Below are 26,362 nucleotides of genomic sequence, written 5' to 3'. Positions count from 1 at the left end.
TGGAATAATATGTACGATAAAGATTTTCATATAAGTAACATAAATAAAACAAAAGAGATAAATAACACCAAATTTTACTTTGCAACAATTATATATTATTTGATTGGTTATATGGTAACAATAATTTTGCCGATGCCAATACACATAGCAATCAAATTTTAAATAAAAAAAAAATACAAAAACAGCCATTTCATATCACATAGAATAACAAAAAGCAGTAACCCACGAAAAATATAATTTACAAATTTTAATTATTTATACTTTGAATCATATGATTCAGAAAATTAATTACCAATGTGTGTATATTGAATGCTTTAAGAGAAAGACAAGCACTTCTAAAAAAAAACAAAATTCATGGCCTTTTCAATATATATAATTTAAAATGCCATGAATCATGCTATTGTAATGCTGGTTGCGATAATATGTGTACTAGAAATAAATTGCTATTGCACAATGCACTGCAAAAGTATAACTGGACCTGCCTCCGGAAAATCCGATAGAAAATAACAAAGAAAATTAAATCAGCTTCACGCTGTATCCCGCACACAGCAGGCTAGGCAGAGGGAAATATTTCATTTCCCCGAGTGGGTACCCACTACCACTCACGTTCATAGTCAGACTTTGTGCCCCGGCACCACGACTTTCCTCCTAAACTTACGTAAAAATATTAAATAGAGACATTAGACACCACAAATGAGATCTTCGTTGATCACTAACAAAGCTAAGCTTTTAAGCTATTTAAAATGTCATTAATTCTCATTAAAAAGTATTTCATAAGCCTAAAATTTTATTTTACAAAGCACCTTAAACCGCTGTACCAGATGTCGCTATATACCTTTACTGTTTTAGCTTAACGTTGTATCCCGCACATAGAAGGGTCGGCATAGGAAACCTAGTAGCGAAAGTGTACTCTATTCTCATTAAGACACTTTCGTATCCCACTATCCGCCGAATTTCGGAGACATTGCGTTTGTGCTCGTTACCAGAGCGAGAAAATGAAAAATATTTGATTTCTGTGAAAGGGACTCGAACCCACACCTGTCGCATTTACAATCACACGCATGTACCACTGCGCCATGTATGATTATAATATAGGTATGATTTCATCGATACAGTTGGTCATTTCAGAAAGATATGTTTTGACAACTATATACTAATCAGTTCTAATAAACATTCTACACAGTATAAGTACATAATGATGACGGTGAATAATGATGTATAAAAAATATTTTTCCTCAGTGAGTAGAATTGTTTTTCTATATTTTTGTATCAATATTTAGAATTTCTTTGTGCAGTGACAAAAGCAATATCTTATGTGGCACATGATATTATAGTTCTTACAATGTTTTAGTTAAATTCAATGCATCTACCATTACCTATTTTGAATATTCATATAAAACAAACAAAACAATACAAACAAACAAAATATATTACTTCTACAATAATTAATAAAGGAGAGGGGCAACTTAAGTATAGGTACACAGCACTAAAAGTTACTATCAAAACATGAAAGTTAAAAGAGAAACAGCAGAAACAATCCACTCTAACTTAACCCATCGTTTTATACTTAAAGAAATTATAATACATTTTTTTCTCGATTTATTTCTACTGTCCAAGAGCCACAAGCGGCGGCCTACGATATAATCGAGATGCCTTCAATGGCGTGATAACTTAAGCCATAGCTATTTACGTAAATGCAGAACTAGTAAAGTAACTAGGGGGTCATCAATAGAGCGAGACGGTACTTCACGCCAAAACACCGATTGGCCCTATATAGGGCCCAGGTTCGGCCACACATGGAGTACTGTTCTCATCTCTGGGCTGGTGCACCCCAGTATCAGCTTGACCCATTTGATCGCATACAACGTAGAGCTGTTCGAATCATTAAGGACCCAGTAAGCTGTGAAAGGCTTGACACTTTGGCTCTGCGTAGAGACGTCTCCTCGCTGTGCGTTCTCTATCGCATTTATCATGGTGAGTGTTCTGAAGAACTGTTTGAACTGTTACCTGCCGCCGAATTTTCTAACCGCACAGCACGTCACAAACTTAAATATCATCCACACCATCTGGATACGTGGCACTCCACTACTGTGCGGTTTCGTAGAAATTTCCTTCCACGCGCCAACGAACTGTGGAATGTAAAAAAAAAAGCGTTTAAAAAGCGCGTCTATCTCCACCTCAAAGGCCGGCAACGCACCTGTAGCTCCTCTGGTGCTGCACGGGGTTGTGGGCGGCGGTGATCACCATCAGGTGACCCTAACGCTCGTTTGCCTTGTCCTTTTACCATAAAAAAAAAAATAGTAAATTGTAAACATTAACAGCCATCAAAGATGTAGGTAATTCTAAATGAAATTAATATTAATAAAACAATATATGCTATAAAATAATGAAAAAAGATTTTAGTAAGATATGTAATTGCGCACGACATTAATTATTATTAATAAAATTTGGTAAATAGATAAAATTGGTGCTATTATCTGTGCACGTACATTAAATTAATTATGGGACGATGATAACTTTCTAGTACTACTTACTTCATCTAATAAAGCTCGAGTATTATATAAGCACATATAATAATACATATAAGTAGTATGTACCTACATTTAAAACTTACGCTTAGCTTACGTAGGTTTTAATTAATAATGTAGATATAATAAAATATACTAACTTATTTTAGTTTTTGCTAATACAAAATATTGTTAAAATTTTTATATTAATCTAAAATAAATAAAATAATATACATGTTACCGGCAATCTGTGTAATTTCGTTATTTTATACATACCGAAATATTGCATTATAACATAACGCCTTTTCAAAAAGCAGAACTGTAAGTAATGTAACATGGAGGCACAATTTACAAATCTAAGTTTAACACATAGATAGGATGATTGTAGAATATTTTAGAATTACTTATAATACAATGATTAAACTAGTTAAATTAGATTTTTCAGGTAACTTGGATGTATATATAAGAAATATATAATATTAAAAGAAATATTTACCATATAACTAAAACGTCAAGTAGGTCAATTAAATTTGTTGATATAAAAAAAAACATGGTACGATGAAATCGACGTTAAGTATGATGCACTTTACGAACTAACAAGGTCAGCGAATCGTAAATAAATATTCGTGTAATTGCAACTACTTATATAATTGTTAAAAGAATTACTTACTTATTAATATGAGGAATAATACTTACGCCATTGTTTATACTAAAATGGCTTATTGTATGAAAATAGTTCGATCTACATAATGTATAATCAACAGATTTTTTTAAATATTTCATCGTGTAACATCACTATTATTATTTTTTTTTAAAAAATTAACTTGCATATTATCTTTACAAATTATACTCAAATAACCGTTGCCATTTCGATTCTAAATTCGAATTCAAAACAACAACCGTCTCCAGGTTTCAACTCCAGACTATTTAAAGGTATACAGTAGCGGAGAGTTGCTGAAGTGGTGGGCCTCGTTGACGTGCGCGATGAGGCGGCCGTCGAGGAGGTGTCGCGCGTACAGCACGGCGTGGTGGTCGTCAGCCGCGAGCCCCACCGCCACCAGCCAGCACACCAGCCGCGAGCCGCGGAACACGCCGCGGTACGTGCGCATGCGCCATCTTGTAGACACACATGTGTATGTATATTAATGATGTAACGCATTTAATGTTCCAAAATAGAGATTTTATTTTTTATACGCTGCGTTGAGTTCTGCCACTCAACACAATTCTATGAGAATTAGGCGAAGTGTTTTAATGGGAAAGGAGTGTCTTACTGTCTTAACACTAGGATTAAAGTTCAGCTTACCCTGTTACGTCTGGGATACAGCGTGAACTAAAATAAATTAAAAAAATATCTTACAACAACTTGGCACCTGTTCTCGTTCAGCAGCGTAGGTAGGGAGAACTTCTTACTAGGCGAAAATTCAATTTCCATCACAATATGAATTATTAAGTAGGGAAGTCTTTTGGGTTACCGCCACGTTTTGTCTAATTGGACCCCAGTCTCTTAAGTTATATCTCAGATAGTGAAAAAATAATGAAGATAATTACAATATTAAGCGAATAATTATTATCTCACAACCGAACTCATAACTATCGCTCTAAGACGTATATCACAACACAACTATGATTGTTTTATCATTGAAACTATACACTTAGAATTTTACAATATATACATTTTAAAAGGTAAAAATACCTGGTATCCTCAGCAATGGCCTCCTTGCATCGTTCAAGATGGTGCGTAATAAACTGTTCACACACGTGCTTAGTTTCAAAACTTAAATCTTCTATTGGCGGTAGAACTAATGTATCCGATCCATACCTAGAAAAAAGTATATTTGTAAATAAAGGTTATATATATTATTAAGTATTAAACGTAATTTTAGACTTGTACTTAACTGGTTTTATAAGTATTTTAATATTTCGTAATTATCTCTTAAATTTTAATTAAAAAATAAGAGCGTCAACACAAAAGCGAAGAAATGAAAATACACAATCAAATAAGTATTTCATTTCCTCTGGTGGGGATCCCTACCCAGAACCAGTCACGTTTACAGTCCACGACTGGCCTCAAATTAATTTTAAATTATAATGAGTAAGTAATATTGATAAGTGTCCATACCATTTCTTTTTAAAATATCGGATTAGAGGTATAATTATTTCCTCAGAGTCCAGTCCAAACAGAACAAACATTATCAAAGCCTGACCGTTACTGGCGGCCATGTTCAAAAATTCTATTTCTATAAACACTCCTGCTTGATCTTTGCGCAATATTTTCCAAGCTGTATAAGTGAGATCCTGTTTAAAAATATATTTAATTACTATAGTATACCTAATATTCCAGAGTACCACATATATTTTATATAAGAAACAGCAGACCATTTAGTACACCAAAAAGTAAATATAAAAATTAAATCTCGACTATTGAATAATCTTTTATACTCCAAATATATTTTTTTAGCTTCACACTGTATCTTGTACGTGTATGTAACAGGGTAGGCAGAAGGAGCATGGCTCAGGGCATGAGAACGGTAGGTACATATTATAATAAATGCTTGATCAGCATTACCAGAATGTTAAATCGAATGCCATGTTGCAAACATTCTTTATGTATTTTATTACTATTTTTTGTTTTTATAATTTAAATGCACTTGTGCTCACTCTTTCCATTAGTAATAATTTATTTTGAAATTATTAATGTAAAAATTAATGTAATCTTTTACACTAAAAAAAATAAAATAAATGAATATTCCCGTAAACTTGTCTAAAAACGAACTATTTACAAAACTCACCAAAAACATAGCAAGATTGTACCCTATAATCAACACAGTGTGCTTCAACATTTGTCCCCCTCTCCCTCGGCTCTGTTCCGGCGGCAACAAGCCCAGGTCACTTGCCGCTTGCTCCAAGTCGTTTAAATATGGGCATGTACCTTGCGGGTCGCATTTGATCTTTCTGGATGGTGGACATGCACAATCTCTGTTGATAATATCAAAAAGAAGATATGTACTAGGTATAAGCATAATTGTCGTCGTGGCATAGCGACGGTTGTAGAGCCAACTATGGCGGGGAAACTATCAAAATGTTTAATTAGTGACTTATTACGCCTTAGTTTATTAAAAAAAATTGCAACAGTACTTTTTGAAAACGCCAATGATAACATAAAGAAACTACTTTAGTCTACAGTACGGTCGCCGAGTGCGCGTTCTATAGTGGAGACCATGCCTCGGCTAGCGTAGTGCAGGACGTCCTCCAGCTAAATAGGGTTACGATATTCGCAAAGTGGCGGGCAACGACTGGATGCGAAGAGCTGAAGATCGAGCTCAGTACCGTGCCATTGGAGAGGCCTATGTCCAGCAGTGGACGAGGACAGGCTGATGATGATGATGACTGCCGCCGAGTCGGGGCTGCCCCGAAGTTTGCTATAGACGGTTGCGCAATTTTGATTTTAGGATATTTTTTTAACCCCAATGAGCAGTGCGGAGAGCCAACTACAGGGAGGCTACGACCGCCGACCCTACTGAACAAAGCAATACCTTTCGTTGCTGGCAATGTGGCCATTGTTGGCGGCGAGCCCGCAGTTATAGTTCATGTCACTGGAGGCGCCGTTACCATTTCTGTTAGGCGACGGCGACGCTGTTATAGCGCCGTAGCACCCTGTTCGTGGTCATGACTTCATAAAATTTCTATATAACACTAAATTTTTAATTGTGAAAATTGAAATTCCTTAATAAAATTTTTAACTAAGGGCCAGTTTCACCAATGGCCGATAAAGTCTCGGACCGCCTTATCTGCCAGATAAGCTATAATTTTTGGTTTCACAGGTCTAGAATAGAAGTATCTAGTAGACACACATTTGACACATGCATTTCATTTTTACATACTAATTTATAATTTAAAAATGTTACAAATCGTATGAATTATTACCTACAATTATCGTTATTTAATGAGAAAATTATTCTCGAAAATATAAGAAACAGCTATATTGTATTTTCATAGTATTAATTATTAGATTACTATCTGAAACTTTAGTAGTACCCGGTGAAACTGGTCCTAAGTATTTTAAAAGTAGCATGAAACATAAGTGTATGGACAATACAGCGATAAACAGATGAATAAAATACAACAGTTAAAGCTATTACTCGTATATAACTAATAGGTACACTAATGCATATGCGTACGAGATTCATAGTGATAGCTTTTATTTGGTTACTCGAGGTGATGGCAATTTTATGGACGGAGTGTTAAAACTAGGTTCCTTTTGCCTACCCTGCTCTGTGCAGGATACATCGTGAAGCTGATTAAAATTATTATGGTAATTTTATTCCTTGCAAAAATCTAGATTGATGATGATGTGTAGATTCACATTAATAATGTTATGAATATATGAATTCTAAGCCATTTCAGTGCACGTGACCATCTATTTATTTGATTTTAACTTACCTGGGTCTTCTAAACCTATGAGACAAAAAATCAATTTTAAATATATATATACGTAAATAAACATATAAATATACATATGAAAGGAATAATTTACATTTTTTTGAATGACCTAGACATTGGTATAATCTTCATTCTAGATTTGCAATTATGTAAAGGCTCTAACTAATCTAGTCATTGTTGTCACGTCGGCTTTATTTGAATTTATAATGATATAAAAAAAATACTATATTTTGACAACTATAATTTCAGATATATTTTATATGTATTTTCTCGAAACTTCAGTATAAAAATAGTAATGACTAATAAGTCAAGATGAGTCTTTACATTTACAAAACAAACGAGATATCTCGGTTTTGCATCCGTGCGTAATTTTTAGGCTTCCATAGGATCAAAACAAACGAAACCCTTATCACTTTGTCGTCCGTTCGTCCGTCTGTCCGTATTACTAATACATTATATAATAAAAAAAATGAATACAGAAAAAAAACAAACTTCTAATTCAAAGTACCGCTAACGCCTTTTGCGTTTGGGGTCTTATATTTGAGATTTATTACACTTAATATATAACTTACCAAAATTGGATAAGCTTTGTGTCTGTGAAGTAGGTTCAGGATTTTCTACGAGGCTGGACGACTCGTCTTGAGGAGACACGTTGGCCACTTCGTCAGAAAGTTGAGCGAATTGAGTCCTACGTCTTCTAAATCTTATGTACAGAATGAGACATCCTGTAGTCACTGTTGAGAAATAAATACCACTATATAGTTAATGTAAGAAAAAAATATATTTTTTCGTGAATAAAGTTTTAATCTTGATCTCTATAAAAATCTGTTGATAAGCATGTAAATGAAGAACTACCCACAAAGTAAGCAATAAATAGAGAATCTACGAAAATAATAATCAATATTTAGAAAGAAAACTTTTTCTGAAGATCTAAGCAACAAACAGTATTTTGTAATCTAAGCAACAAATAAAAAAATAAAAAACAACAATACAATAATAAAAAAAACTTACACGTAATACAGAAGAACAGCACGCTGAGTCGTATAGCATCGGAGGCGTCAGTGTTAATCTCTCCCGCCGTCCTAGTTGCAAGCAGCACGACCACCATGACAGCGGGGGCGCCCCACGCCACGAAACAAAGCACCGGGAACAACGTCGTCACGAAACATGGCCCACGAGTCTGTTATTAAATTAATTTTATTATTAATAACCACATGACAATTTATTATACAACTGTAGGTATGATCGATACGTTTGATCGCTTCTAGAGATTTTTTTTATTTAGTCATTATTTTTTAACATAACGCTGTATCTCGCATATGGTAGGTTAGGCAGAGTGTTTAGGCAATGTTAAATCATCACACTATTTCCTTCTTTCAACCCAATTTTCGGCACATTGTATGTCGAGTGAAAGAACTCAACGTCGGGCTAAAGCCCGTTATTTCCTTTCCTTACTTTGGTACGAATCTTCGTACCAAAGTAAGGAAATCAAAATACTGAATAGGAAAAGCTGTGCCTCCCTGAAGAAGGAATCGAATGCAGAATTAATTTTTGCAACTTGATATAAAAGCAACAAAATAAAAGTGGAGAACATAGTAACAAAGAAATAGATTTTCTTCATTGAAAAAAATACCAAACATCAAATCGTATGTCGAATACACTATTACTTAAATCCTGAGCACTTATTTATTTAAGTATATACAAAAAATATTCACAAAACTAATGTTAATTATTAAAGTAACTCACTTCCAACATTAGTAAGCCAACTGTCAACATGGAGGTCCAAAGCAAACAGGAGTAGGTGCTAAATATTTGAAAAGCTTGTTGGAGTGTTAATGCTAGCGACGCTGGATAGTTATTCATCGGCCCACCCCATATTACACTAGAAGCTAATAAAATCTGTAAAGATAATACATATATTATGCCTAGTGGAAAATAAACGCAAAACTAAACTTATGAATTCAAAAATAAGGACAGCATATTTTGTTTTCGTTGAGTATGTTGTCTTTTAATATAAAAAAAAAAAGAAAAATCTATATGAAAGCAACAATAAGACAATTATTGCATATTGTAAATTATACAGAATATTTTTTTTTTATAGTCTCTAAACTAATATTACATACCTGAGAAATGTTCAGGCATAAGGTTAACTTATGCGGTACTCTCTTATATTTTTTAGTTATTGTAAACACTAGGAGTACCCATAAAGCTGCCAGGATAGCAACTATCGAAAGATTGAAACCTAACTTTTTGATTTGATCCGCAAAATCCTGGTTTATGAAAATGACTTCAGCTGACAAGAATGTTATGGGTGCTGATAAGAAAGTGCATATTACCATCGATGAGGCCATCTAAAAAGAAATATTATCAAAATTTATAATACATTAGTCTGAAGTTGTCTTCCTGCTATAACATAGAGCATACTAAAATATAGCGTCAGTAGTGTGTAGATTATCGTTAAGAAATTAAATAAATCAGGCTTACGCTGTATGCCGCACACAGCAGGGTAGGCAGAGGGTGTTAAAACACTCCGTTCTTTCGCCTCGACTCCAGAGCGTAGAAATGAAAATATAAATGTGAGAGACCTCGAGGAGATTAAATATTTATTAAAACCCTCAACCAGTCGGTTTTTATTCACACTTTGTGTCCCTACGCCACGACTGGCCTCAATCAAAGATTATCGTTATAATTCAAAATAGGTTTTGTTTTTTTCATTGACTATGAAACATTGAAAGTAGTCCATCTCGCGAAAGTTACTAAAAGACTCGTTGCTACCGTTCCTAAAGTAAATTGCGAAATTTTTGCAATGAACGTCTGTGCGAATTTATAGATAATTGAAATTGCGGATTCAAAATCATTGTAGCTGTTGACTATCGATAAACATATATAATTACAAATTTGGACATAATACATATATGTATTATATCCATGTAAGTAATATAATATGTGGACAGTTAAATATTTATTAATAATCTAATATGTTTAGCAGCGTCGTCGTTAACCGAAATATAACATTTCAATAGCACTTGTTTTATATTTTGAAGCGAACAAATATTCAATAGATTATATTATATTATATAAGTATATAGAAGTATATAATGGAATTTGAATAATAAATAAATAACTCATTAACTTCTCCAAATTCTAGACATTTAAAATTGTTGTAATAAATTTACCAACAATGCAAAATGTAGAAGACCTGTTCCTTGGTAATAATATGTTTTTACTAACTGGTTTTGAGTTTCTTTTATTATTAAAAGGCTGGAAAGAAATATTATCTGCTTCGTATGAGTTAGGTTTAAAGTAAGGTTTCTTTTTTTATGAAACAAGCTCTAGTCAGCGACTTTTTATATTCTTATTATTTCTTAAGAATACGTCGAATAATAAGAGAAGTTTTACTGTATAGTATTTTGGTTTATTTAATCCTTGTAACATTATTATTAGACTTTGAAATATATATAATAATTAACGAAAAAGTATGAAAATATCTTGACTGGCTATCTTTTATTTAATAAATAATATAGGTACAGATTAATTTTTAAAGAATTTCAAGTATGTATGATTAATAATTATGTAACTTTTGCGCTTGTTTATTCATATTATTATACTATTTTTACACCAAGAAGCCAAAAACAATTTTTTATCTTCTGTTCTAGAAAACTAGATTCACAATAATACATGTTAGCCGAAAGAAAGAACAAACAAATACGTTAATGTTTCAATGGTAGCGATATAAATATCTAGTTGCGCCTAAAAAGTTATATATATTATAGGCTATATCTATATTTTTGTTGCAAATAAACGATGTGTGTTTTAAATTACAAAAAAAATAAGGTAATTTATTGCTTACGGAATTTCAATATATATTAGGACACTTACCAAATCTATCTCAAGGTTATAAAGATTAGAGAACACAAATACAGCAGGTGCAGTTGGTATGGTTCCATACAAAAATGCATATGTAGACAAAGACTGAGTTTCTGATAGATTGCCTCCAGAATCCAATGCGCTTACACATTCTCTCATCACAACTGGTAAAATAATTCTAAAAAAAATAAAAGATGTGAGTTAATAAAATATTTATATATTCAATTCAATTTATCAGTTAAAATTAAATCAATAACAGTTACATGAAACTTTTTCAGAAAAAGTTTAAAAAAGTGATGGGACAAGGGGAATGATGCATTTTCTCATTCTGATAAGGAGGCAAGCAGTTCTGTCACTCAACAAGCAATGACTAAAAATTCGGCGGAAAGTGGGGAACGGAAGTGTTTTAATGAAGACAGAGCTCTAAACACTAAAAAATAAGCTTCAGCTCCACTCCTAAGTGGCTTCTTCCCACTCACAAGTTCCCTCTGCCTACCCTGCTATGTGCGGTATATAGTGTGAAGAGATTTAAAAAAAAAAAGGAACAAACATGACAAAAACATTTTAGACTTGGGCTTTCAAAAAAAAGAATAAGATTATTTGTAATGACAATGAAAAAAATATACTTACAATTTGACCATAATTAATACACATGGAAGTAATAGTGCAGGACCTTTAAGCCTTGTGAATTGGCCAACCATATGGAGGCCTAACAAAAATAATGCTGCAGCTGAGAAAGATTGACCAAACACCTGAAATATTTTGTCTATTGTGATATACTAATATTTATGTATTATAGGTAAGTATAACTATAAGACACCGGAATTAATGTTTGGAATACTCTGACATCTATTTGTCATTAATGAGGCCACTACTTACTTCTGGCCATCATGAGTATAACCGTCATTATATAGTTAATTTACGGTGACTGACAATACTTCACTTTGCATGTTGAGTGATGAAACTCAATGCCGCCCTTTGCCTCATTACCTGAGTGAGCAACTGAAAATATTAAATATTTCATTCTCCCTAGTAGGAATCAAATCCACAACCATTGTGTTTACAATTGCATGCTTGTGCCTGTAATTCAAAAAACAAATCACAGACCTTATTAGGCCAGTAAATTTTTTATAGTATAAAAGTATGTGAAAAAAGTAAAAAAAATATGTAACGTAATCTCAAATTTTCAATCAGTGTGTTTTGACTTTAAGTCCTTTCTGTTTTCCCTGTTTTAGATATTTAGGATAAAGCCTGAAGAAAAAAGAAAAACTTAATCACTTACTTCCAATAGGCCTTCAATATAAATGGAGAGTTGATGTTTAAATATGATATTACCCAATATTCCCAAGACTGTCATGACTAATATTGGATTAAAGACAATGCCTTTAAATAATTGTAAAATCATCTTCAACTTTTGAAGATAAGGCAAGCTGATAACTGTTTGTGGATTTTCTCTTTGTTTATTGATTTCCATTAACACAAATGCAACTGGGTTAAGTATGGCAAGAGAAATAGGGGCCATTAAATAGAGATAAAGTGCATATTCTGGATGATTCTTTTCATATATAGCATTTACTAAAAAAAATATATATATTAAAAGCAAAATAGAAATTTAATTAAATATACAAAATGAAGAAGCTGAATTAAACTTAATTTATTACTTACTTATAGGAAATCCTAATGCAAAATCATTACTTTGTGTGCAAAATATGGCAAATATGCCTGCCTGACCAAGGTGCATTGGCCTGGAAACTATCAGTGTTACTATAATAACGGCAAAAAATACAATGCCTTTTGCTAATAATATTGCACACAAAAATGTCCAGTTGACCATGGTGAAGTCTAAGCGAGCCAATGATAAAAATATGAGAGATGGTAAGGCAAATGTACCAACAAATGTTGATATACCCTTTGACTCAGACTTGGAGACAACATTGAGACGTCCAGCTACATATCTAAAATAAATGTGAAATAATCTCATTATTCACTTTTCAAAAATCAATTTGTAAATTTAAATACATGTATGTGTTATACTTACCCACATAAAATAATAGTAAAGCATTGAAACAGTGCTGGATATAAATTATCGGATACAGTATCCTTAATAACAGTATTTGTATCCATTTTGATACAATTTATACTGGAAAAAATAATTATTTAATTATTTGCATACATCATTTATATAATTATTTCTCTACTTTTAATCTCGAAAATTGTATAAATCTCATGTGTGTATATTGTTTGAGTAATTGAAACACAATATTATTAATAATGTTCATTTTATATGTGATATTTCAAAATTATTCAAACTACCGGAATCTGTGTAGAATTTTGATTGTACTCACTTTAATTAGTACAATATAATGTAACTTTTGCTGTGTCACATATTATTGTTGGAATCAACACATAATACACATAGTTTTCAACGTTAAAGATAATTCGGTAAAAATCAATAAAACAATATTGTATATTATTATAGTGTATAACTACACCACAAAACAGACGACCTTAACTCCAGAAGTCAGGACTGTACTGACAGTGACAAGTGATAACTCTTTAGTCTTTACCTCGACTGACAAGTGATAAGTGACAAATGGCATGCACAGACCACATTTGCGCAAGACAGATTGACAATAATCTACAAATCGTAAATAGGCAAAGATAGTACAACATAAGGTACCGTACGATTATTATGATTACGACGTTTTCAAGATTTCGTTATAATATTTTTTCGTAACTATTATAAATACAACTGGTAAAGACTTACTTGATTTTTTTAAAACTTTTATTAATATAAAATTTTAAAAGTGCACTTTGATGCTTTATGCAGGTACTGCAGGTGCTACTATTATGTACCAACTTAGGTAGATAAAATATAGTGTTAAGATATTCCGATTTCTACTTTGTTCTTAGAGACTACCATAGTTCCACGGGCTACATGTTAACTGTTAATTAGTAGTGCAACAAATGACGTCACAGCGTCGAGTAGGAATCAAATTGCAAAGCAAAGGTTGCTTGTCAATAGTCAGATTTACACAAAAACGACCCGGCGTAACTTTTAATCCACGTCGGGTCGCTAGCATTAAAATCGTGTTTGAGGAACATGAAAGTGGACGGATATGAGAATTAATTTAGATATGTTTTATATAGGCAAGAGAAAATAAATATCCATCATGACTTTCAATCACTAGAAGAAGAGGCTCTATAAAAATAATAAGAATATTATGAACTTCGACACAAGATGACATTTTAGTTACCGCATAACCGTGCTTCTCATATGCAACAACGATGGTGTCGGACTATACTTGCGTGGTAAATTTTCCATTGATTAGTCGTATAAAAACGAATGATTTTTTAAAGAGTTGATCCCTTTAGGACGTAATTCGCAATTCATTGGATTAGCTTTCATATTTCATAGTCCACGCAAAAGGTTGCTTATGTTGGATCGACCGTTGAATTTCTAAGAATTTTTAGATATTTTCTAATGGCTACACTGTATATATATATTGGCTTCCGTTTCCGTCGGCCATAATACTTTCATTATCGAGTTGTTCGTTCGCCGGGTCTGAGAGGTCGATTCTAGTGGATGAAGAATTAGTAAAATTTTCAAATTCTCTCATAAGAGAGGTGAGTTAACAATATTTTTATTGAAGATACATAAAGATTTTTATTTTAAACTAGTATATGTTTACATTTGTGTAATTACGCGTTCCAGATACTTATTCAAGCGTTTACGACCACGTAGGTACTACCTACAAAGGAACGAACATAAAACAGCACTATGCAGTTTAACGCCTTTCAAAATCATCATCCAATGTAAGTTTTAGTCCTTTTCTACGTAATAATTCCACTTTGTAATAACATATTAAGAACCGCATGAGCAATAAATCTATAAGTTGGCGGCCATTTTGTGTAATGCATTTTGCACAGCTGATAATGGACGCGATTCCGCCATAGTTCCTTGGAGAAGAAAAATCGATAATGTCCTTAAGCTTTGTGTTTAAGATATAGTTAAAATTCAAAATTGATGCGATTTTTAATCTTATTTACAAAATATTTTAACATACTTTGTAACCAATAATGCAATCAGAGGCCTAAAAATAAAAAACATGAGAAACAAGAAATCCTAGCAGTAAAATATTTCTGTAACTACATTTAGTACCACTTGAATATTTCTAAGTACATACACGCCTTAATTGTCGAGGGTAATTGAATATAACTGATTTTTATAAACTTTAAATAATTTATGCTAACTAATCCTAGTTTATATATACATATCCATGCTTTAATACGAATAAAAAATAATAATACTATACTAACTTTATGAATAAAATGTTTTTAATGTTGTTTTCTTATGTATATTTTAGTACAATAAAAAATATTACTATATATACTATTCTGAAGTATTGATTTTTGGATAGTGTGAATATTTTGGTGATGGTACATGAAACAAACACTATGGTTCTTCTATTTTATCAGTAAACATAAAAAAATATTTTACCAATATAAATTTGGTTTTCTGTATTGAGAAATAACATTACTGTTAAAATAGAAAAGTGCATTGTTCATTCATTCTTGTATATAAAATATTATAATATAATTATGCAACATTTAAAGCTGAAATCATAATAATATATGTGAATGTAAACATCAACATTTATTTATTATCACTAACAAACAAACAATAAAATTACATTAGTCATTAGGCAATAGAAAGTTACAAGTTTATGGAGGTGCAAGTAGTTTAAATTAGAAATATTTTAATACATGTCAGAGAAATATTTACCTACATATATTTCCATCCATCCATCAGCCTTTTAACGTCCACTGCTGGACATAGGCCTCCCCTAATTCTCGCCACTCCGTCCAGTCCTGCGCCCTTTGAATCCAGTGGATTCCCGCTGTCTTTGTAGGGTTTTCGGTCCACCTGGTTGGAGGGCGGCCTGTGCATATATTTATTACATATAAAATAATAAACCTACTCTAGCATATTTTGTCCAAAAGTTTAATAAGTTTCCAAACTAGAAATATTTATTTTGTGAAAAATCCTTCCATAATCTTATCACATCCATTGATTTTGCTGTTGGAGGTATTTATATGAATGTCACTTTAATTGTGATATTATGCCAATTTTTTGGTTTAGCTCTAATGATATGGTAAGTATTAAACCTAAAAATATTATTGTATCAATTTCATAATTATTTGTTGCTGCTAATACATGTTAAATAAAATTCAAATAACAATAACATATCTAATTTCTATTTTGTCGACAGCTATAGACCTCGACTAGACCGGAATGAACAATTCGGTAAAATGCCTTTCATTAATAGTCTGCATGATTTCGGTGGGCCAAAAAACTTTCAGCCAAGAAATGGGATGGGTAACAAGAACTTTAGGCCTAGAAATGATTTTAATGGGATAAGAAATGATTTTAACAATATGAAAAATGAAAATGGAAACCCTAATGATTTTGGCGGACCGAAAGAATACAGACCCAGAAATAATTATAATAATCAAACTCAAAAAAAGAATGATTATGATGGTGAAAAAAATTCAGGAGGCAATATGCAGTTTTATAATGCAAAAGGTGATTTCGGTGGACCTAAACAAAACTTCCAAAAGGGTTTTGCACCTAAGAATTTCAACAATCAAAATGGTGGTAGCAATGGGCAACAATCATTTGTTCCTAAAAAAATATTTAACAACAGTTCATCCCAGCCATCTTCAGATTTCAATGATCGCAAATTACAAAGCCGAAAAGCAAAGTACCCTGGTGATGGATTGATAAAACCAGTATGGGACATGGCTAATCTGGGAACTATTCAAAAGAACTTCTACAAACCCCATGCCAATGTTGAAGGACGTTCTGACGATGAAGTGGAGATGTTCCGTGCAACTAAAGAGATAACAGTTAGTGGCAATGATGTTCCCCGGCCAAACCAAGTATTTGATGAAGGTAATTTCCCTGATCATATCATGAACACTATAAAAGAACAAGGTTGGGAAGAGCCTACTGGCATTCAGGCTCAAGGTTGGCCTATTGCCTTATCTGGCCGAGATATGGTTGGTATTGCATCCACAGGATCTGGCAAAACTTTGGCCTATATGTTACCTGCTGCAGTACACATTGTTCACCAGCAGAGGATTCAACGTGGTGATGGTCCCATTGCTCTAATTTTAGCTCCAACAAGAGAATTAGCTCAACAAATTCAATCTGTAGCTCAAGCATATAGTGCTCATGGTTGTATCAGAAATACTTGTCTCTTTGGTGGATCCCCTAAAGGCCCACAAGCGAGGGACTTAGAAAGAGGTGTAGAGATTGTTATTGCTACCCCTGGACGACTTATTGATTTCTTGGAGCGTGGTACCACTAATTTACGACGATGCACTTATTTAGTGTTGGATGAAGCTGATAGGATGTTAGATATGGGATTTGAACCACAAATAAGGAAAATAATTGAGCAAATCCGCCCTGATCGTCAAGTCCTTATGTGGTCTGCTACTTGGCCCAAAGAAATTCAAGCACTTGCAGAAGATTTCTTAACTGATTATGTAAAAGTAAACATTGGTTCTTTAAATCTTTCGGCTAACAATAATATAAAGCAAATCATTGAAGTCTGTGAAGAACATGAGAAGGAAGTTAAACTAACCAATCTATTGAAAGAAATTGCTTCAGAGAAAGACAACAAAGTTATTGTGTTTGTTGAAACCAAGAAAAAGGTAAACAATCTTTACTTTCTTTTTCACAAATTTATATTTTTTTATTATGGAATTACATAACCATGTAAATAAACTTTTAGGTGGACGACATAGCTCGTGCAGTGCGACGCAATGGACACAAAGCATTAGCTATCCATGGCGACAAGTCTCAACAGGAGCGTGATGCTGTTCTTACAGAGTTTCGTAATGGAGCAACTACCATACTGATAGCTACTGATGTTGCTGCTCGTGGCTTGGATGTTGAAGATGTTAAATTTGTTGTTAACTTTGACTATCCAAATACTTCAGAGGACTATATTCATAGAATTGGTTAGTAACTTAATTATTAGTAAACGAATTATTTGGTTATATTACAATATAATTTTAACATAATATTGTTTATTAGGTCGCACTGGTCGTTGTCAACAATCTGGCACAGCTTATACCTACTTTACTAGTGGAGATGCAAGACAGGCTCGTTCACTATTGGCTGTTCTGAGGGAGACTGGACAGAACCCTCCAGCAAAACTGAATGACATGGCACGAAGCAACAACAACAACAATTCTAGCCGCAATAGATGGCAACAAAGAAAAGAAAATAATAGCGGTGCAAGCTCCCCACGCCAAAAAAGTAATCAATGGAATAACAAAATGGCTAACATGACTAATGAAGAGAATCCTAACAATTATCAAAATCGGAACAACACACAGCAGCAAGCTCCTAGGTTCTCCAATCAGAACCAAAATGCAAACCAGGGCTATAGACAACAAAATACTTACCAAAAGACAGTACCTTTCCCCAGTCCCAATGTATTTGAATCTATGGGAAGTTACCAAGGGGGATACAATAATGGTTATCAAAATGCTTACAGTAACCAAAATGGCTATGGTCAGAGGACCTACAACAGTGAGTGTTAGTTTCATTTTTTACCCATTCTTATCCATATATTCATAGACATTTGCACATACTAATTTTCTTAAAAATTTTTTTTAGATACTCGCCCAAATGGCGGTCAGCAATATCACCGTAACACCAACTCTGTGGGCAACAAATCTGCGGGATCCGGTTCGTCTTATGGCTCGCCGCCTCCTCATTTCGCTACTCCACCTCATTATCCACAGATGCATCCTCACCATCAAGACATGCTTGGTTAGTCTGATTTTCCTAATAAACATTATTAAATATTTTTGTTGTAATCAAATTAGTTTATTTATATTACATTTTGATTTTAAATTAGGAGGCAAGTACTATGGCGGTGGCGGTCCTTGCGGCTATCAAGCGGCAGTAGGCGGTGGAGTGCCCTATCCACAACACCTGCCACCTGGCCCGTTGTTGTATGCGCCAGTCCAACAGTAAATTTAAAACATTTTATTCCACATTATTGTGCAACCGTTCAGTCTTTTTGCACGCTCAATATACTGACTAATATATATTTAAAAGCACAGAACGTCAGTATAATATTTAGATTAATATAATATTTTGGTTTATCATATGGCTTAGCAGTGTTAATTTCGACAGACTGAACTGTTTTCTAAATAATGTGGATTTATCTTTACGTGGCCCTCATAATATATGTTGATTAGGTTTTGATGCCTCTATTCCATATTACTATAATTTGCATATTAACCCATGAATAGAATAATATTGTACTTAGTTTTCCAATTATTGATTATATTTATACTGTTTTAACTGGATGGGGCAATCTTTTCTTTTAACGTTAATAAATATTAGAATATTTTTTTAGATCTGATTGAAAGGTTCAAATTCTATTAGAATATTATGTGCAGATACTCTTCATTTTATTAAAAACAGAACTATTTTATGGGGAAAAATAATTACTGTCCTTTTTACGAGTCTTAAATTATTAGTGATTTATCTTTCAGATCAATATGTATGTTTAAAATAAGTGTGTTAGGTTTAAATCTGGTTTGTTAACTGTTGACCATATTGGTATTTACAATGAACTAACACTACTCTTACGACATTGGCTTTCAAATACTTTGTCTTAAGCATTTATATGAAGCATTTACAATTTGTGGTAATGTTTTCAATAATGTTATTTATAAAGAGGTTTTTATTTGAGAGATATGTTATCACTTATAGTTTTATATAAATTGTTATAAGAATACATAGTATTTTACTTGAAGTAATAGACAAATTAAGTGCTGCATATAAAATATATATGGTCCTAACAGTCCTTTCAGTCTATAATTTTAAAAAATCTCATTATTATCAATCACATATTTACAATGTGGCATTGGTTTTTTGACGTATTTGTTTATAAATGAATACTGTAGAATATCTTTTATTATTACGAAAAATGATAAAATAGAGAAGTGTCAGTCAAATTATTGTAAGAAACTGTAAATACGGTCAACAGCGAATGATCCAACGCTGGTGGGATATTTAAATAACTTGTCATTTCCACCATTAGATTTTAATCACTATATTTGTTAGAGTAGTCGGTGTGGGTACCCCAATGTGTAATCCTGGGTGCCTTTCGTTTAAAATGTCTGTATGATGTACGAAATGCACGAAACATATAGAAGATGAGTTAAATTTTAAGGGGGTGGAATTCAAAGGGCAGATATAAAATGTAATATTTTATATAAATTATTTTTATTGTTAATGATGATCTTATCCAGTGAAAATGTGCGGGACAACTTAGTATAAGAAAATTGAAAATGCTTTTGATATACTTTAAAACAATCTGTATTGCCAGATAAAATTGTGAATATTTTTCTTATGTAATGTCAATGACATTTGGAGTCATGATTTCGAGGTTATATATTTTTATTAATGGTTATTAGATCTTGAGTATTACGCTTAGGGTTAGTCTTTAACAGTCGGACTAAATAGCTTAGATTTTGAATGCGGTTTACGGTTAAATTGAGTCTACTACCATTGTCAGAAACTATATTAAAAGAAATGTAAATAAATACATGCATTTAACATAGAAACACAATAAGTATTTTGGTCACTGCAGAGCGCCAAGGAATGGTTACTTTTCTTTTCTTAGCAACAATAAGTGTATGCTTTGTGATCGTTTTCGATTATTTTTATAATGTAAATTTCACATAATTCTAGTTAACTACTGGAATATCTTTGTACGTAAAGGGGTTCTAAGGGCTAAAGGTAGGAACGTCAATTGGTACAAAATATAATTATAAAAACAAACATTATGTATGTATTTGTGTTGTTTTAGAAGCCCATTACTGTCCAAAGAGTAAAAATCTGTGATATTTCATTACTATAACCTGTCGTTGCGTTGGTCAATTGTTAATACATAAGAACACTTCCTTTGGTCGGAGGAGTCGGAGTGTAAAACTAGACAAAAATATATTTTTTGACTATTTGAGCGAATTTCATGAATGTTTGTGACTACAAAGCTTGCAAGTCGTTCACAAAGTATATGATAGGTATAAGAATATTTTATTGTTATTCAATTTAGTTTTCAGTTAACCGTGAGGTGACGAAATGTACCAGTTCGAGGGACGTAAAAGTTATTATCTAGAATTCCCGTTATGCACGATGTTAGTGCACGGGTGTGATTCTCTGATAGATGAAGGGGTGAACAATGTCGTCTCTAAGATGCGGATGTGCGCGGATCGCAGGTAGCTCCTGTTCATGTACAAAGTACTGCACCCACCTCTACTAAACAACTGTGATAATAACACTAAGTAGCGTAGCAGGCGATTTATATACTAGTTACGTCCAAGAGAAGGAATGACATCATATCTGACATACTGTATTGTGATAATAAATATTATATCGAGACGTGTCGGCGCGTATTGATAAAACTTTTTCTCTAAATAAGACTGATTATAATTATTTCTAATTGAGTATTTTATACAAGTTTCACTTGACTGAATGAATTAAGATGTCTGTATTTATATCGGTAGTATTCTTGTGCTGTGTGTTTTCACCAAAATTTATTATTCACTATGTTGGATATGAGTCAAAGCGCCTTTCTTATGCGGTCACCTGATTGAAGATGATATTCAACTCTTCGTAAGTTGATTTCTACTTTATTGTGATGGTAAAATGTTGTTGACGAATTGTGGCAGCGACAGTATGAGAACTAACGTTATAAAATGTATGTTATTATTTGTTGTTAATTTGCTAAATTTTATTTATTCAACCAGATTATCTCATAGACGATCGTAGTTTCATGCTTTACTATATACTATTTAAGGATTTATTTTCTAAAATTGTAGGTTTGTGAAAAATATACATAGATTTTTAAGTATGTGGCAATGCAGATCTTCATAAATATTGATTCTATAACAAAGTACATAGTTCATATTTATTCAACTTGTAAGGTATTATAAATGGAGATGAAAACTCCATTTAAAACTGTCCCAAAGGGAAGTCTTCTGAATGTTTCTAAGAAGTGCATTTCTTCTATGTAATACAGTATTAAATTCCGATTAATAAATTGATGTATAAATAATATTCGTTTTCTTTACCAATTATTCTTTTATTATTGCAATTTACAAAATCAGCCTAAAAATTTCCTAAAACTCTTTGAAATTTCCTTATAAACCTCGACTTAGTAAAAACTAATAGAAGCATATATAAAGTTGTTTAGATTACAATACAATTTCGCAACCTTGTTTTCCGATTGCTATCTTATATTGATTTCACTGCTCGCAACGCCTAATGCGCATGTCATGAGAAGGCGAAATTGTGACCACTGGTCAATTATAGCTATTGCAGTCTAGCATGTGGCATTTTTGGACTTGTTATTATAGTGTCTTGAAATTGACATAGATAACCATCGGATAAGAGTATCTTAGAATTTTACATTATGTATAATAGAAAATTGTGAGATGCTTTCTTCGTAAAATTTATTAAGTTTTAATTTATTTCAATTTAGTACAAAATATCTACATATTGTTATTTTTTGAAACCGTTATTAGATAAAAATATATATTATACACATCTATATCTACAGTAACATTGTACCTGATCACTGTCTACCCTGTGCGTATCAGTGTAATCAGCTTCACGCTGTATTCCGCACACACACGCCTAAGCTGCAGGCGGAAGGAACCTAGTAATAAATGAAAATATTAATTAATAATCAAATATTTCCTCTAGTGGAGATCGAACTAACAACCGTCACCTTGCAGTCACACCTTTGTGCTCCTGCGCCGCGAGAGCCTCGATATAAAAAAATGTGTTTTTAATCATGCTATTCTTAGAAACGACTTTACCGATATAAATGCAATTTTCACAATTGTATTTTGCTTAGGTTTCTTTAAAATGTAGTGTTTATTTTATTTCAATCGGTTCATAAATAAAAGAGCTAGAGCTCGGAGTTAAGAGCCGTTATAAATAACTACTGGAAGCAGTTCTGGCGGGCGAAGCCGCGAGCGAGTACAAAATAAAAAGATAACAGAGCTTGCAGTTATTGTTAGATATTAAGTTATGGATGCTATTAATAAAATATGTTAAAATTATATTTACTGGAGCAGTTAATAAACCAATTTACAAAATTTGTGATAAAGATCGTATAATTAATTGGAGTATTAATTATTACATTATAATATATTTCAAGTCTCAACGCCACTTCAAAAAGGATATCGTTCTAGTGCAAGTGCAAGTACATCGATTAAATTTCTATATTTTTTATTATTCTATGTATTTCTCAAATGTCTAGTATATACGTTTTTTATATGTTGTTCTTTTTATATTTTTTACAAAACGAACTGGTATATAAGAATATATACTTGGTTATGCTTTGACACTAGATGGCTTTGTACGGATTATACAAATAAGAATTAAGAACGATGAATATATATGCGAAAATTATACCTGAAATGGAATTGAACAAATCTTACAGAGAAACATAACACAAAAACTAGAAAATATAATAATAGATTATTTATATTAATACTTGCCAAATAAAATGACATCTGTATTAACATGTATTCATTTCCACAATATTTACTGCCGGCGAAGAACGTCGAGTTTGCGCAAAATATATTTAGAGGGCGCTACTACCCTGCTTTGTCAAACATTATAAAATTTGACATTTCATGTCTACCACAGTCTGGTCAATGTTTTTTTGGAAAAATTATAAATAAGCGATCAATTGTTTCTCATTTTGTAAATTGTGATTTGATATTTTGAATAGAGTGATTGTATCATTTTGTTGTGTGTAAAACAGTAGTTTCAGTGACATATGCAATGTTTTTGTGACAAGTAATATATCAATTTATTTCGCTGTGTCGAAGCTGTAATGGTATGTTTCGGTTATAAGTTTCTCAATTTAATATTTCTTTATAAGATTTTATATTCTTAACTGTGTTTTCAATATTTTTTACAACATAAAACATTTAGCTACATAACCCTACTTTCACATTACAATATTGGTCTAGACGGCCTTGAATCTAATCTTGTCAAGTCAATGTCGTTTATTTATCAAAATAGATATTATATATAGCAATCACTAAACATTCTTATTTATCTTAAACAATAATGATGTTATTTTTCAGTATACTTTTCTAATTTTACAAAACTAACAGTTTTTCTTGTGATATATATTAACCAATTATAAATGACATCAAATCGGAACATCGAATTTTACTACAAAATAAAAATACAAATAAAACTTGCTCGTATTATATATCTTCAGTAACAGTTACTTCCCTACCGTAACAGTTAATAAATACTGTTAATATACAATAATATTATAATGTTATAATTTAAACTATGTTATCTACAAATGCTAAACGATGACGTGCTTTCTATTATCCAGGATTCGAAAGAACTCAGGCAGATGGCCACCAAGGGCGAACAACTAGGTTAAGGCGTCATACAACACGTAACCAGTTCGTGATAGTAAACGAGGTAAGATACACTACTCACCTCACTGTAGTAACTCGGTCATTCTAAACTGCAATGTAAACATTGCTTCTTGTTTACGCAGGTGACTTTCTTTTAATTGCGCATTCCATTCGACAACCTTAGTTTTGATTAAATTCCGTAGTCGTTATAGAAACTAACTCTGAAGATAGCATGTCGTCAAATAAGGAAAATTATTCTTGTTGAATACTGTTTGTGTCCTGCAAATATTGCTCGGGAAAATGTTTATATTTTAGTTACAAATTTACCCCGTTCCGGCCAAATGTAGCGCAATTTCGATGCACTATATTTTAGACGGACGAAAGTGAAAATTCCTTGAAAAGTTAACATATATTGTATAAGATTTTTAAAATATATATTGTAAAACATTACTAGATATCGTAATCTTTAAAAAATAAATGCGATTTACAACGTTATATACCAGTATGTACCTATATCCGATTTAAAAATGGTTCAGCCTTCACAAGTACGAATGGTGTGTTTACAAACAAACAACGTGTACACTCTAGCGTGAATGCCACATAGCCATAATTGCATTCGCTGCCTCTTTTATAAAGCTTCTTTATTATTAACGCACCGTTGGTAAAGTTAATACGTTTGTGTTTTATTTAATAGATTATAATATTTTATATTCTATTGTAAACTATGAATTTTGTTGTAATTTCTCTTCCAAAATATCCATTTATTTGATTTCGATGCAGTTTTCGCTGTCGCTACAATTTGGTTTATGTTGCAACTTCCGCATTTCACTATTGATGGTTCGAAAAGACGTTATTAACAGCCAGATTTTCTAGAGAATTACATATCTTAATTATGATAGTAATTAGAATTAAGTACGATACTTTTTTTTTCTCTTTTAAATATTGTAAACTAAATGGCCTAATATGGTGGAATTAATTCTAATTTTTTTTATAATAAAATGTGTATCCGTTTTTACGCACTATTTTATTCTTTCTCCTATATTAAAATTACGAATAAACTAAATCAATATACGTCAACAATTATTCTTGAAGTAAATTATTATATTTTAAGCAATTGTACAATTGAAGCCTTGTACAAAATCTAAATGTGTCTCCCGACAGTCAAATAGAACTATGTCTCAAGTCTTAACTTTCTACGTTACGCAATAGTTTTGCGTTTGTTTTTAAACGAACGGTTTCATAATCACTAAGAACTGAGCTTGTTTACATAGCACTTCGACGTTAACATTAAAGTTAATTTATAAATGTCGTTTCGATTTCTTTATTACAATATTGAACATGAAATAGGAAAAACATTCTAAATTGTTCATTTATATAAAAAAAATGTTTTTAAAATAAATACTATTTATTCTTAATTTATATGTTGTCTATGTTTCACGCAGCTATCGATCGATTTAGAACATAATAGTTCTTACGCAATATTTGTTATGATAGCTGAAAGTGATTGCCGATGCGAACACTTAAAATGTATTTTTAAATAGGTAATGTTATTTCTGTGAAAATGTTATTGCATAAAGATAACTCGTCCAATTAAATGTAACATTTATATAAATTCAAAAGTAAGAGGAGTGGAGTGACATGAAATGAAGCGACATTCCGCTCGCCCGAGTAGAATACGTTTGTGCGTTGCGTTGCGCAACGTGTTTTGACGGCGGACGGCGGAGGACCGTTGCTTCATGTAGTTCATGTGTACTACTGCCTATGCCCTGTACACTGTACTGTTCGTATGTATATATGTGGTTTTCTTGTATGTAACAAGTGAGCATGTGTGCTATCTGAAAACAAGGTGTCGGAGTTCTATAGGTAACCGAGCTATCAGGTTACAAGACCTTATTGTAGGGTTTCGCATAATGTAGCCACCTTGTCCAAGTACAAGCGTGCGGCTTTAACCGCGACGGTTGTTGCTTCAATTCCCACTCAAGGGAATAAAAATATTAATTTTCCTTGCTCTGGGAAAGGCGTTGAATTCCACCACTTAACACGCATTGTTTTGA

The 26,362-nt window shown here is 32.4% G+C and overlaps 3 protein-coding genes and 1 long non-coding RNA gene across 7 annotated transcripts in view; 2 read left to right on the top strand and 2 right to left on the bottom strand.

Annotated features, from left to right (window-relative positions):
- Window positions 1-72: 72 nt before the first annotated feature.
- Window positions 73-2,307, bottom strand: LOC146537781 (uncharacterized). The gene is made up of 2 exons (XR_014878138.1): window positions 2,198-2,307; window positions 73-2,129 (listed from the first exon to the last, which is right to left on the bottom strand). It is a non-coding gene; the product is annotated as an uncharacterized LOC146537781 (long non-coding RNA).
- On the bottom strand, window positions 73-13,356 carry anchor (integral membrane protein GPR155 homolog anchor). 3 transcript variants are annotated; one of them, XM_085188370.1, is made up of 16 exons: window positions 13,160-13,356; window positions 12,853-12,954; window positions 12,480-12,769; window positions 12,097-12,389; window positions 11,445-11,566; window positions 10,827-10,992; window positions 9,071-9,298; window positions 8,694-8,846; window positions 7,959-8,127; window positions 7,520-7,681; window positions 6,948-6,962; window positions 6,041-6,161; window positions 5,297-5,483; window positions 4,627-4,802; window positions 4,201-4,326; window positions 73-3,623 (listed from the first exon to the last, which is right to left on the bottom strand). In XM_085188370.1, exons 2-16 carry the CDS (start codon window positions 12,936-12,938, stop codon window positions 3,431-3,433), a joined length of 2,487 nt encoding a protein of 828 aa, XP_085044496.1. In that variant the 5' UTR covers window positions 12,939-12,954; window positions 13,160-13,356; the 3' UTR covers window positions 73-3,430. The 3 variants fall into 3 exon arrangements, with proteins under 3 accessions (XP_085044496.1, XP_085044497.1, XP_085044498.1); XM_085188371.1 differs by lacking the exon at window positions 6,948-6,962; XM_085188372.1 differs by lacking the exon at window positions 12,853-12,954 and having other exon boundaries at window positions 13,160-13,355.
- Window positions 13,357-14,307: 951 nt separating this feature from the next.
- Window positions 14,308-21,967, top strand: LOC146537779 (uncharacterized). 2 transcript variants are annotated; one of them, XM_085188369.1, is made up of 7 exons: window positions 14,308-14,441; window positions 14,530-14,630; window positions 16,088-17,534; window positions 17,615-17,843; window positions 17,920-18,420; window positions 18,508-18,663; window positions 18,752-21,967. In XM_085188369.1, exons 2-7 carry the CDS (start codon window positions 14,596-14,598, stop codon window positions 18,868-18,870), a joined length of 2,487 nt encoding a protein of 828 aa, XP_085044495.1. In that variant the 5' UTR covers window positions 14,308-14,441; window positions 14,530-14,595; the 3' UTR covers window positions 18,871-21,967. The 2 variants fall into 2 exon arrangements, with proteins under 2 accessions (XP_085044495.1, XP_085044494.1); XM_085188368.1 differs by having other exon boundaries at window positions 17,920-18,426.
- A 1,574-nt stretch (window positions 21,968-23,541) lies between these two features.
- The window catches only part of Pdk1 (Phosphoinositide-dependent kinase 1), a 43,575-nt gene continuing 40,754 nt past the window's right edge, over window positions 23,542-26,362 (top strand). The window contains exons 1-2 of the mRNA XM_085187545.1: window positions 23,542-23,764; window positions 24,281-24,372. The gene's annotated coding sequence lies outside the window, so the exon portion shown is untranslated. The remainder of the gene's footprint in view (window positions 23,765-24,280; window positions 24,373-26,362) is intronic.

This window comes from Heliconius melpomene, chromosome 7 (assembly GCF_056956725.1).
Source record: "Heliconius melpomene rosina isolate 202511_hmr_F chromosome 7, ASM5695672v1, whole genome shotgun sequence".
NCBI lineage: Eukaryota > Metazoa > Arthropoda > Insecta > Lepidoptera > Nymphalidae > Heliconius > Heliconius melpomene.
This window is presented reverse-complemented; position numbering and strand designations above follow the sequence as displayed.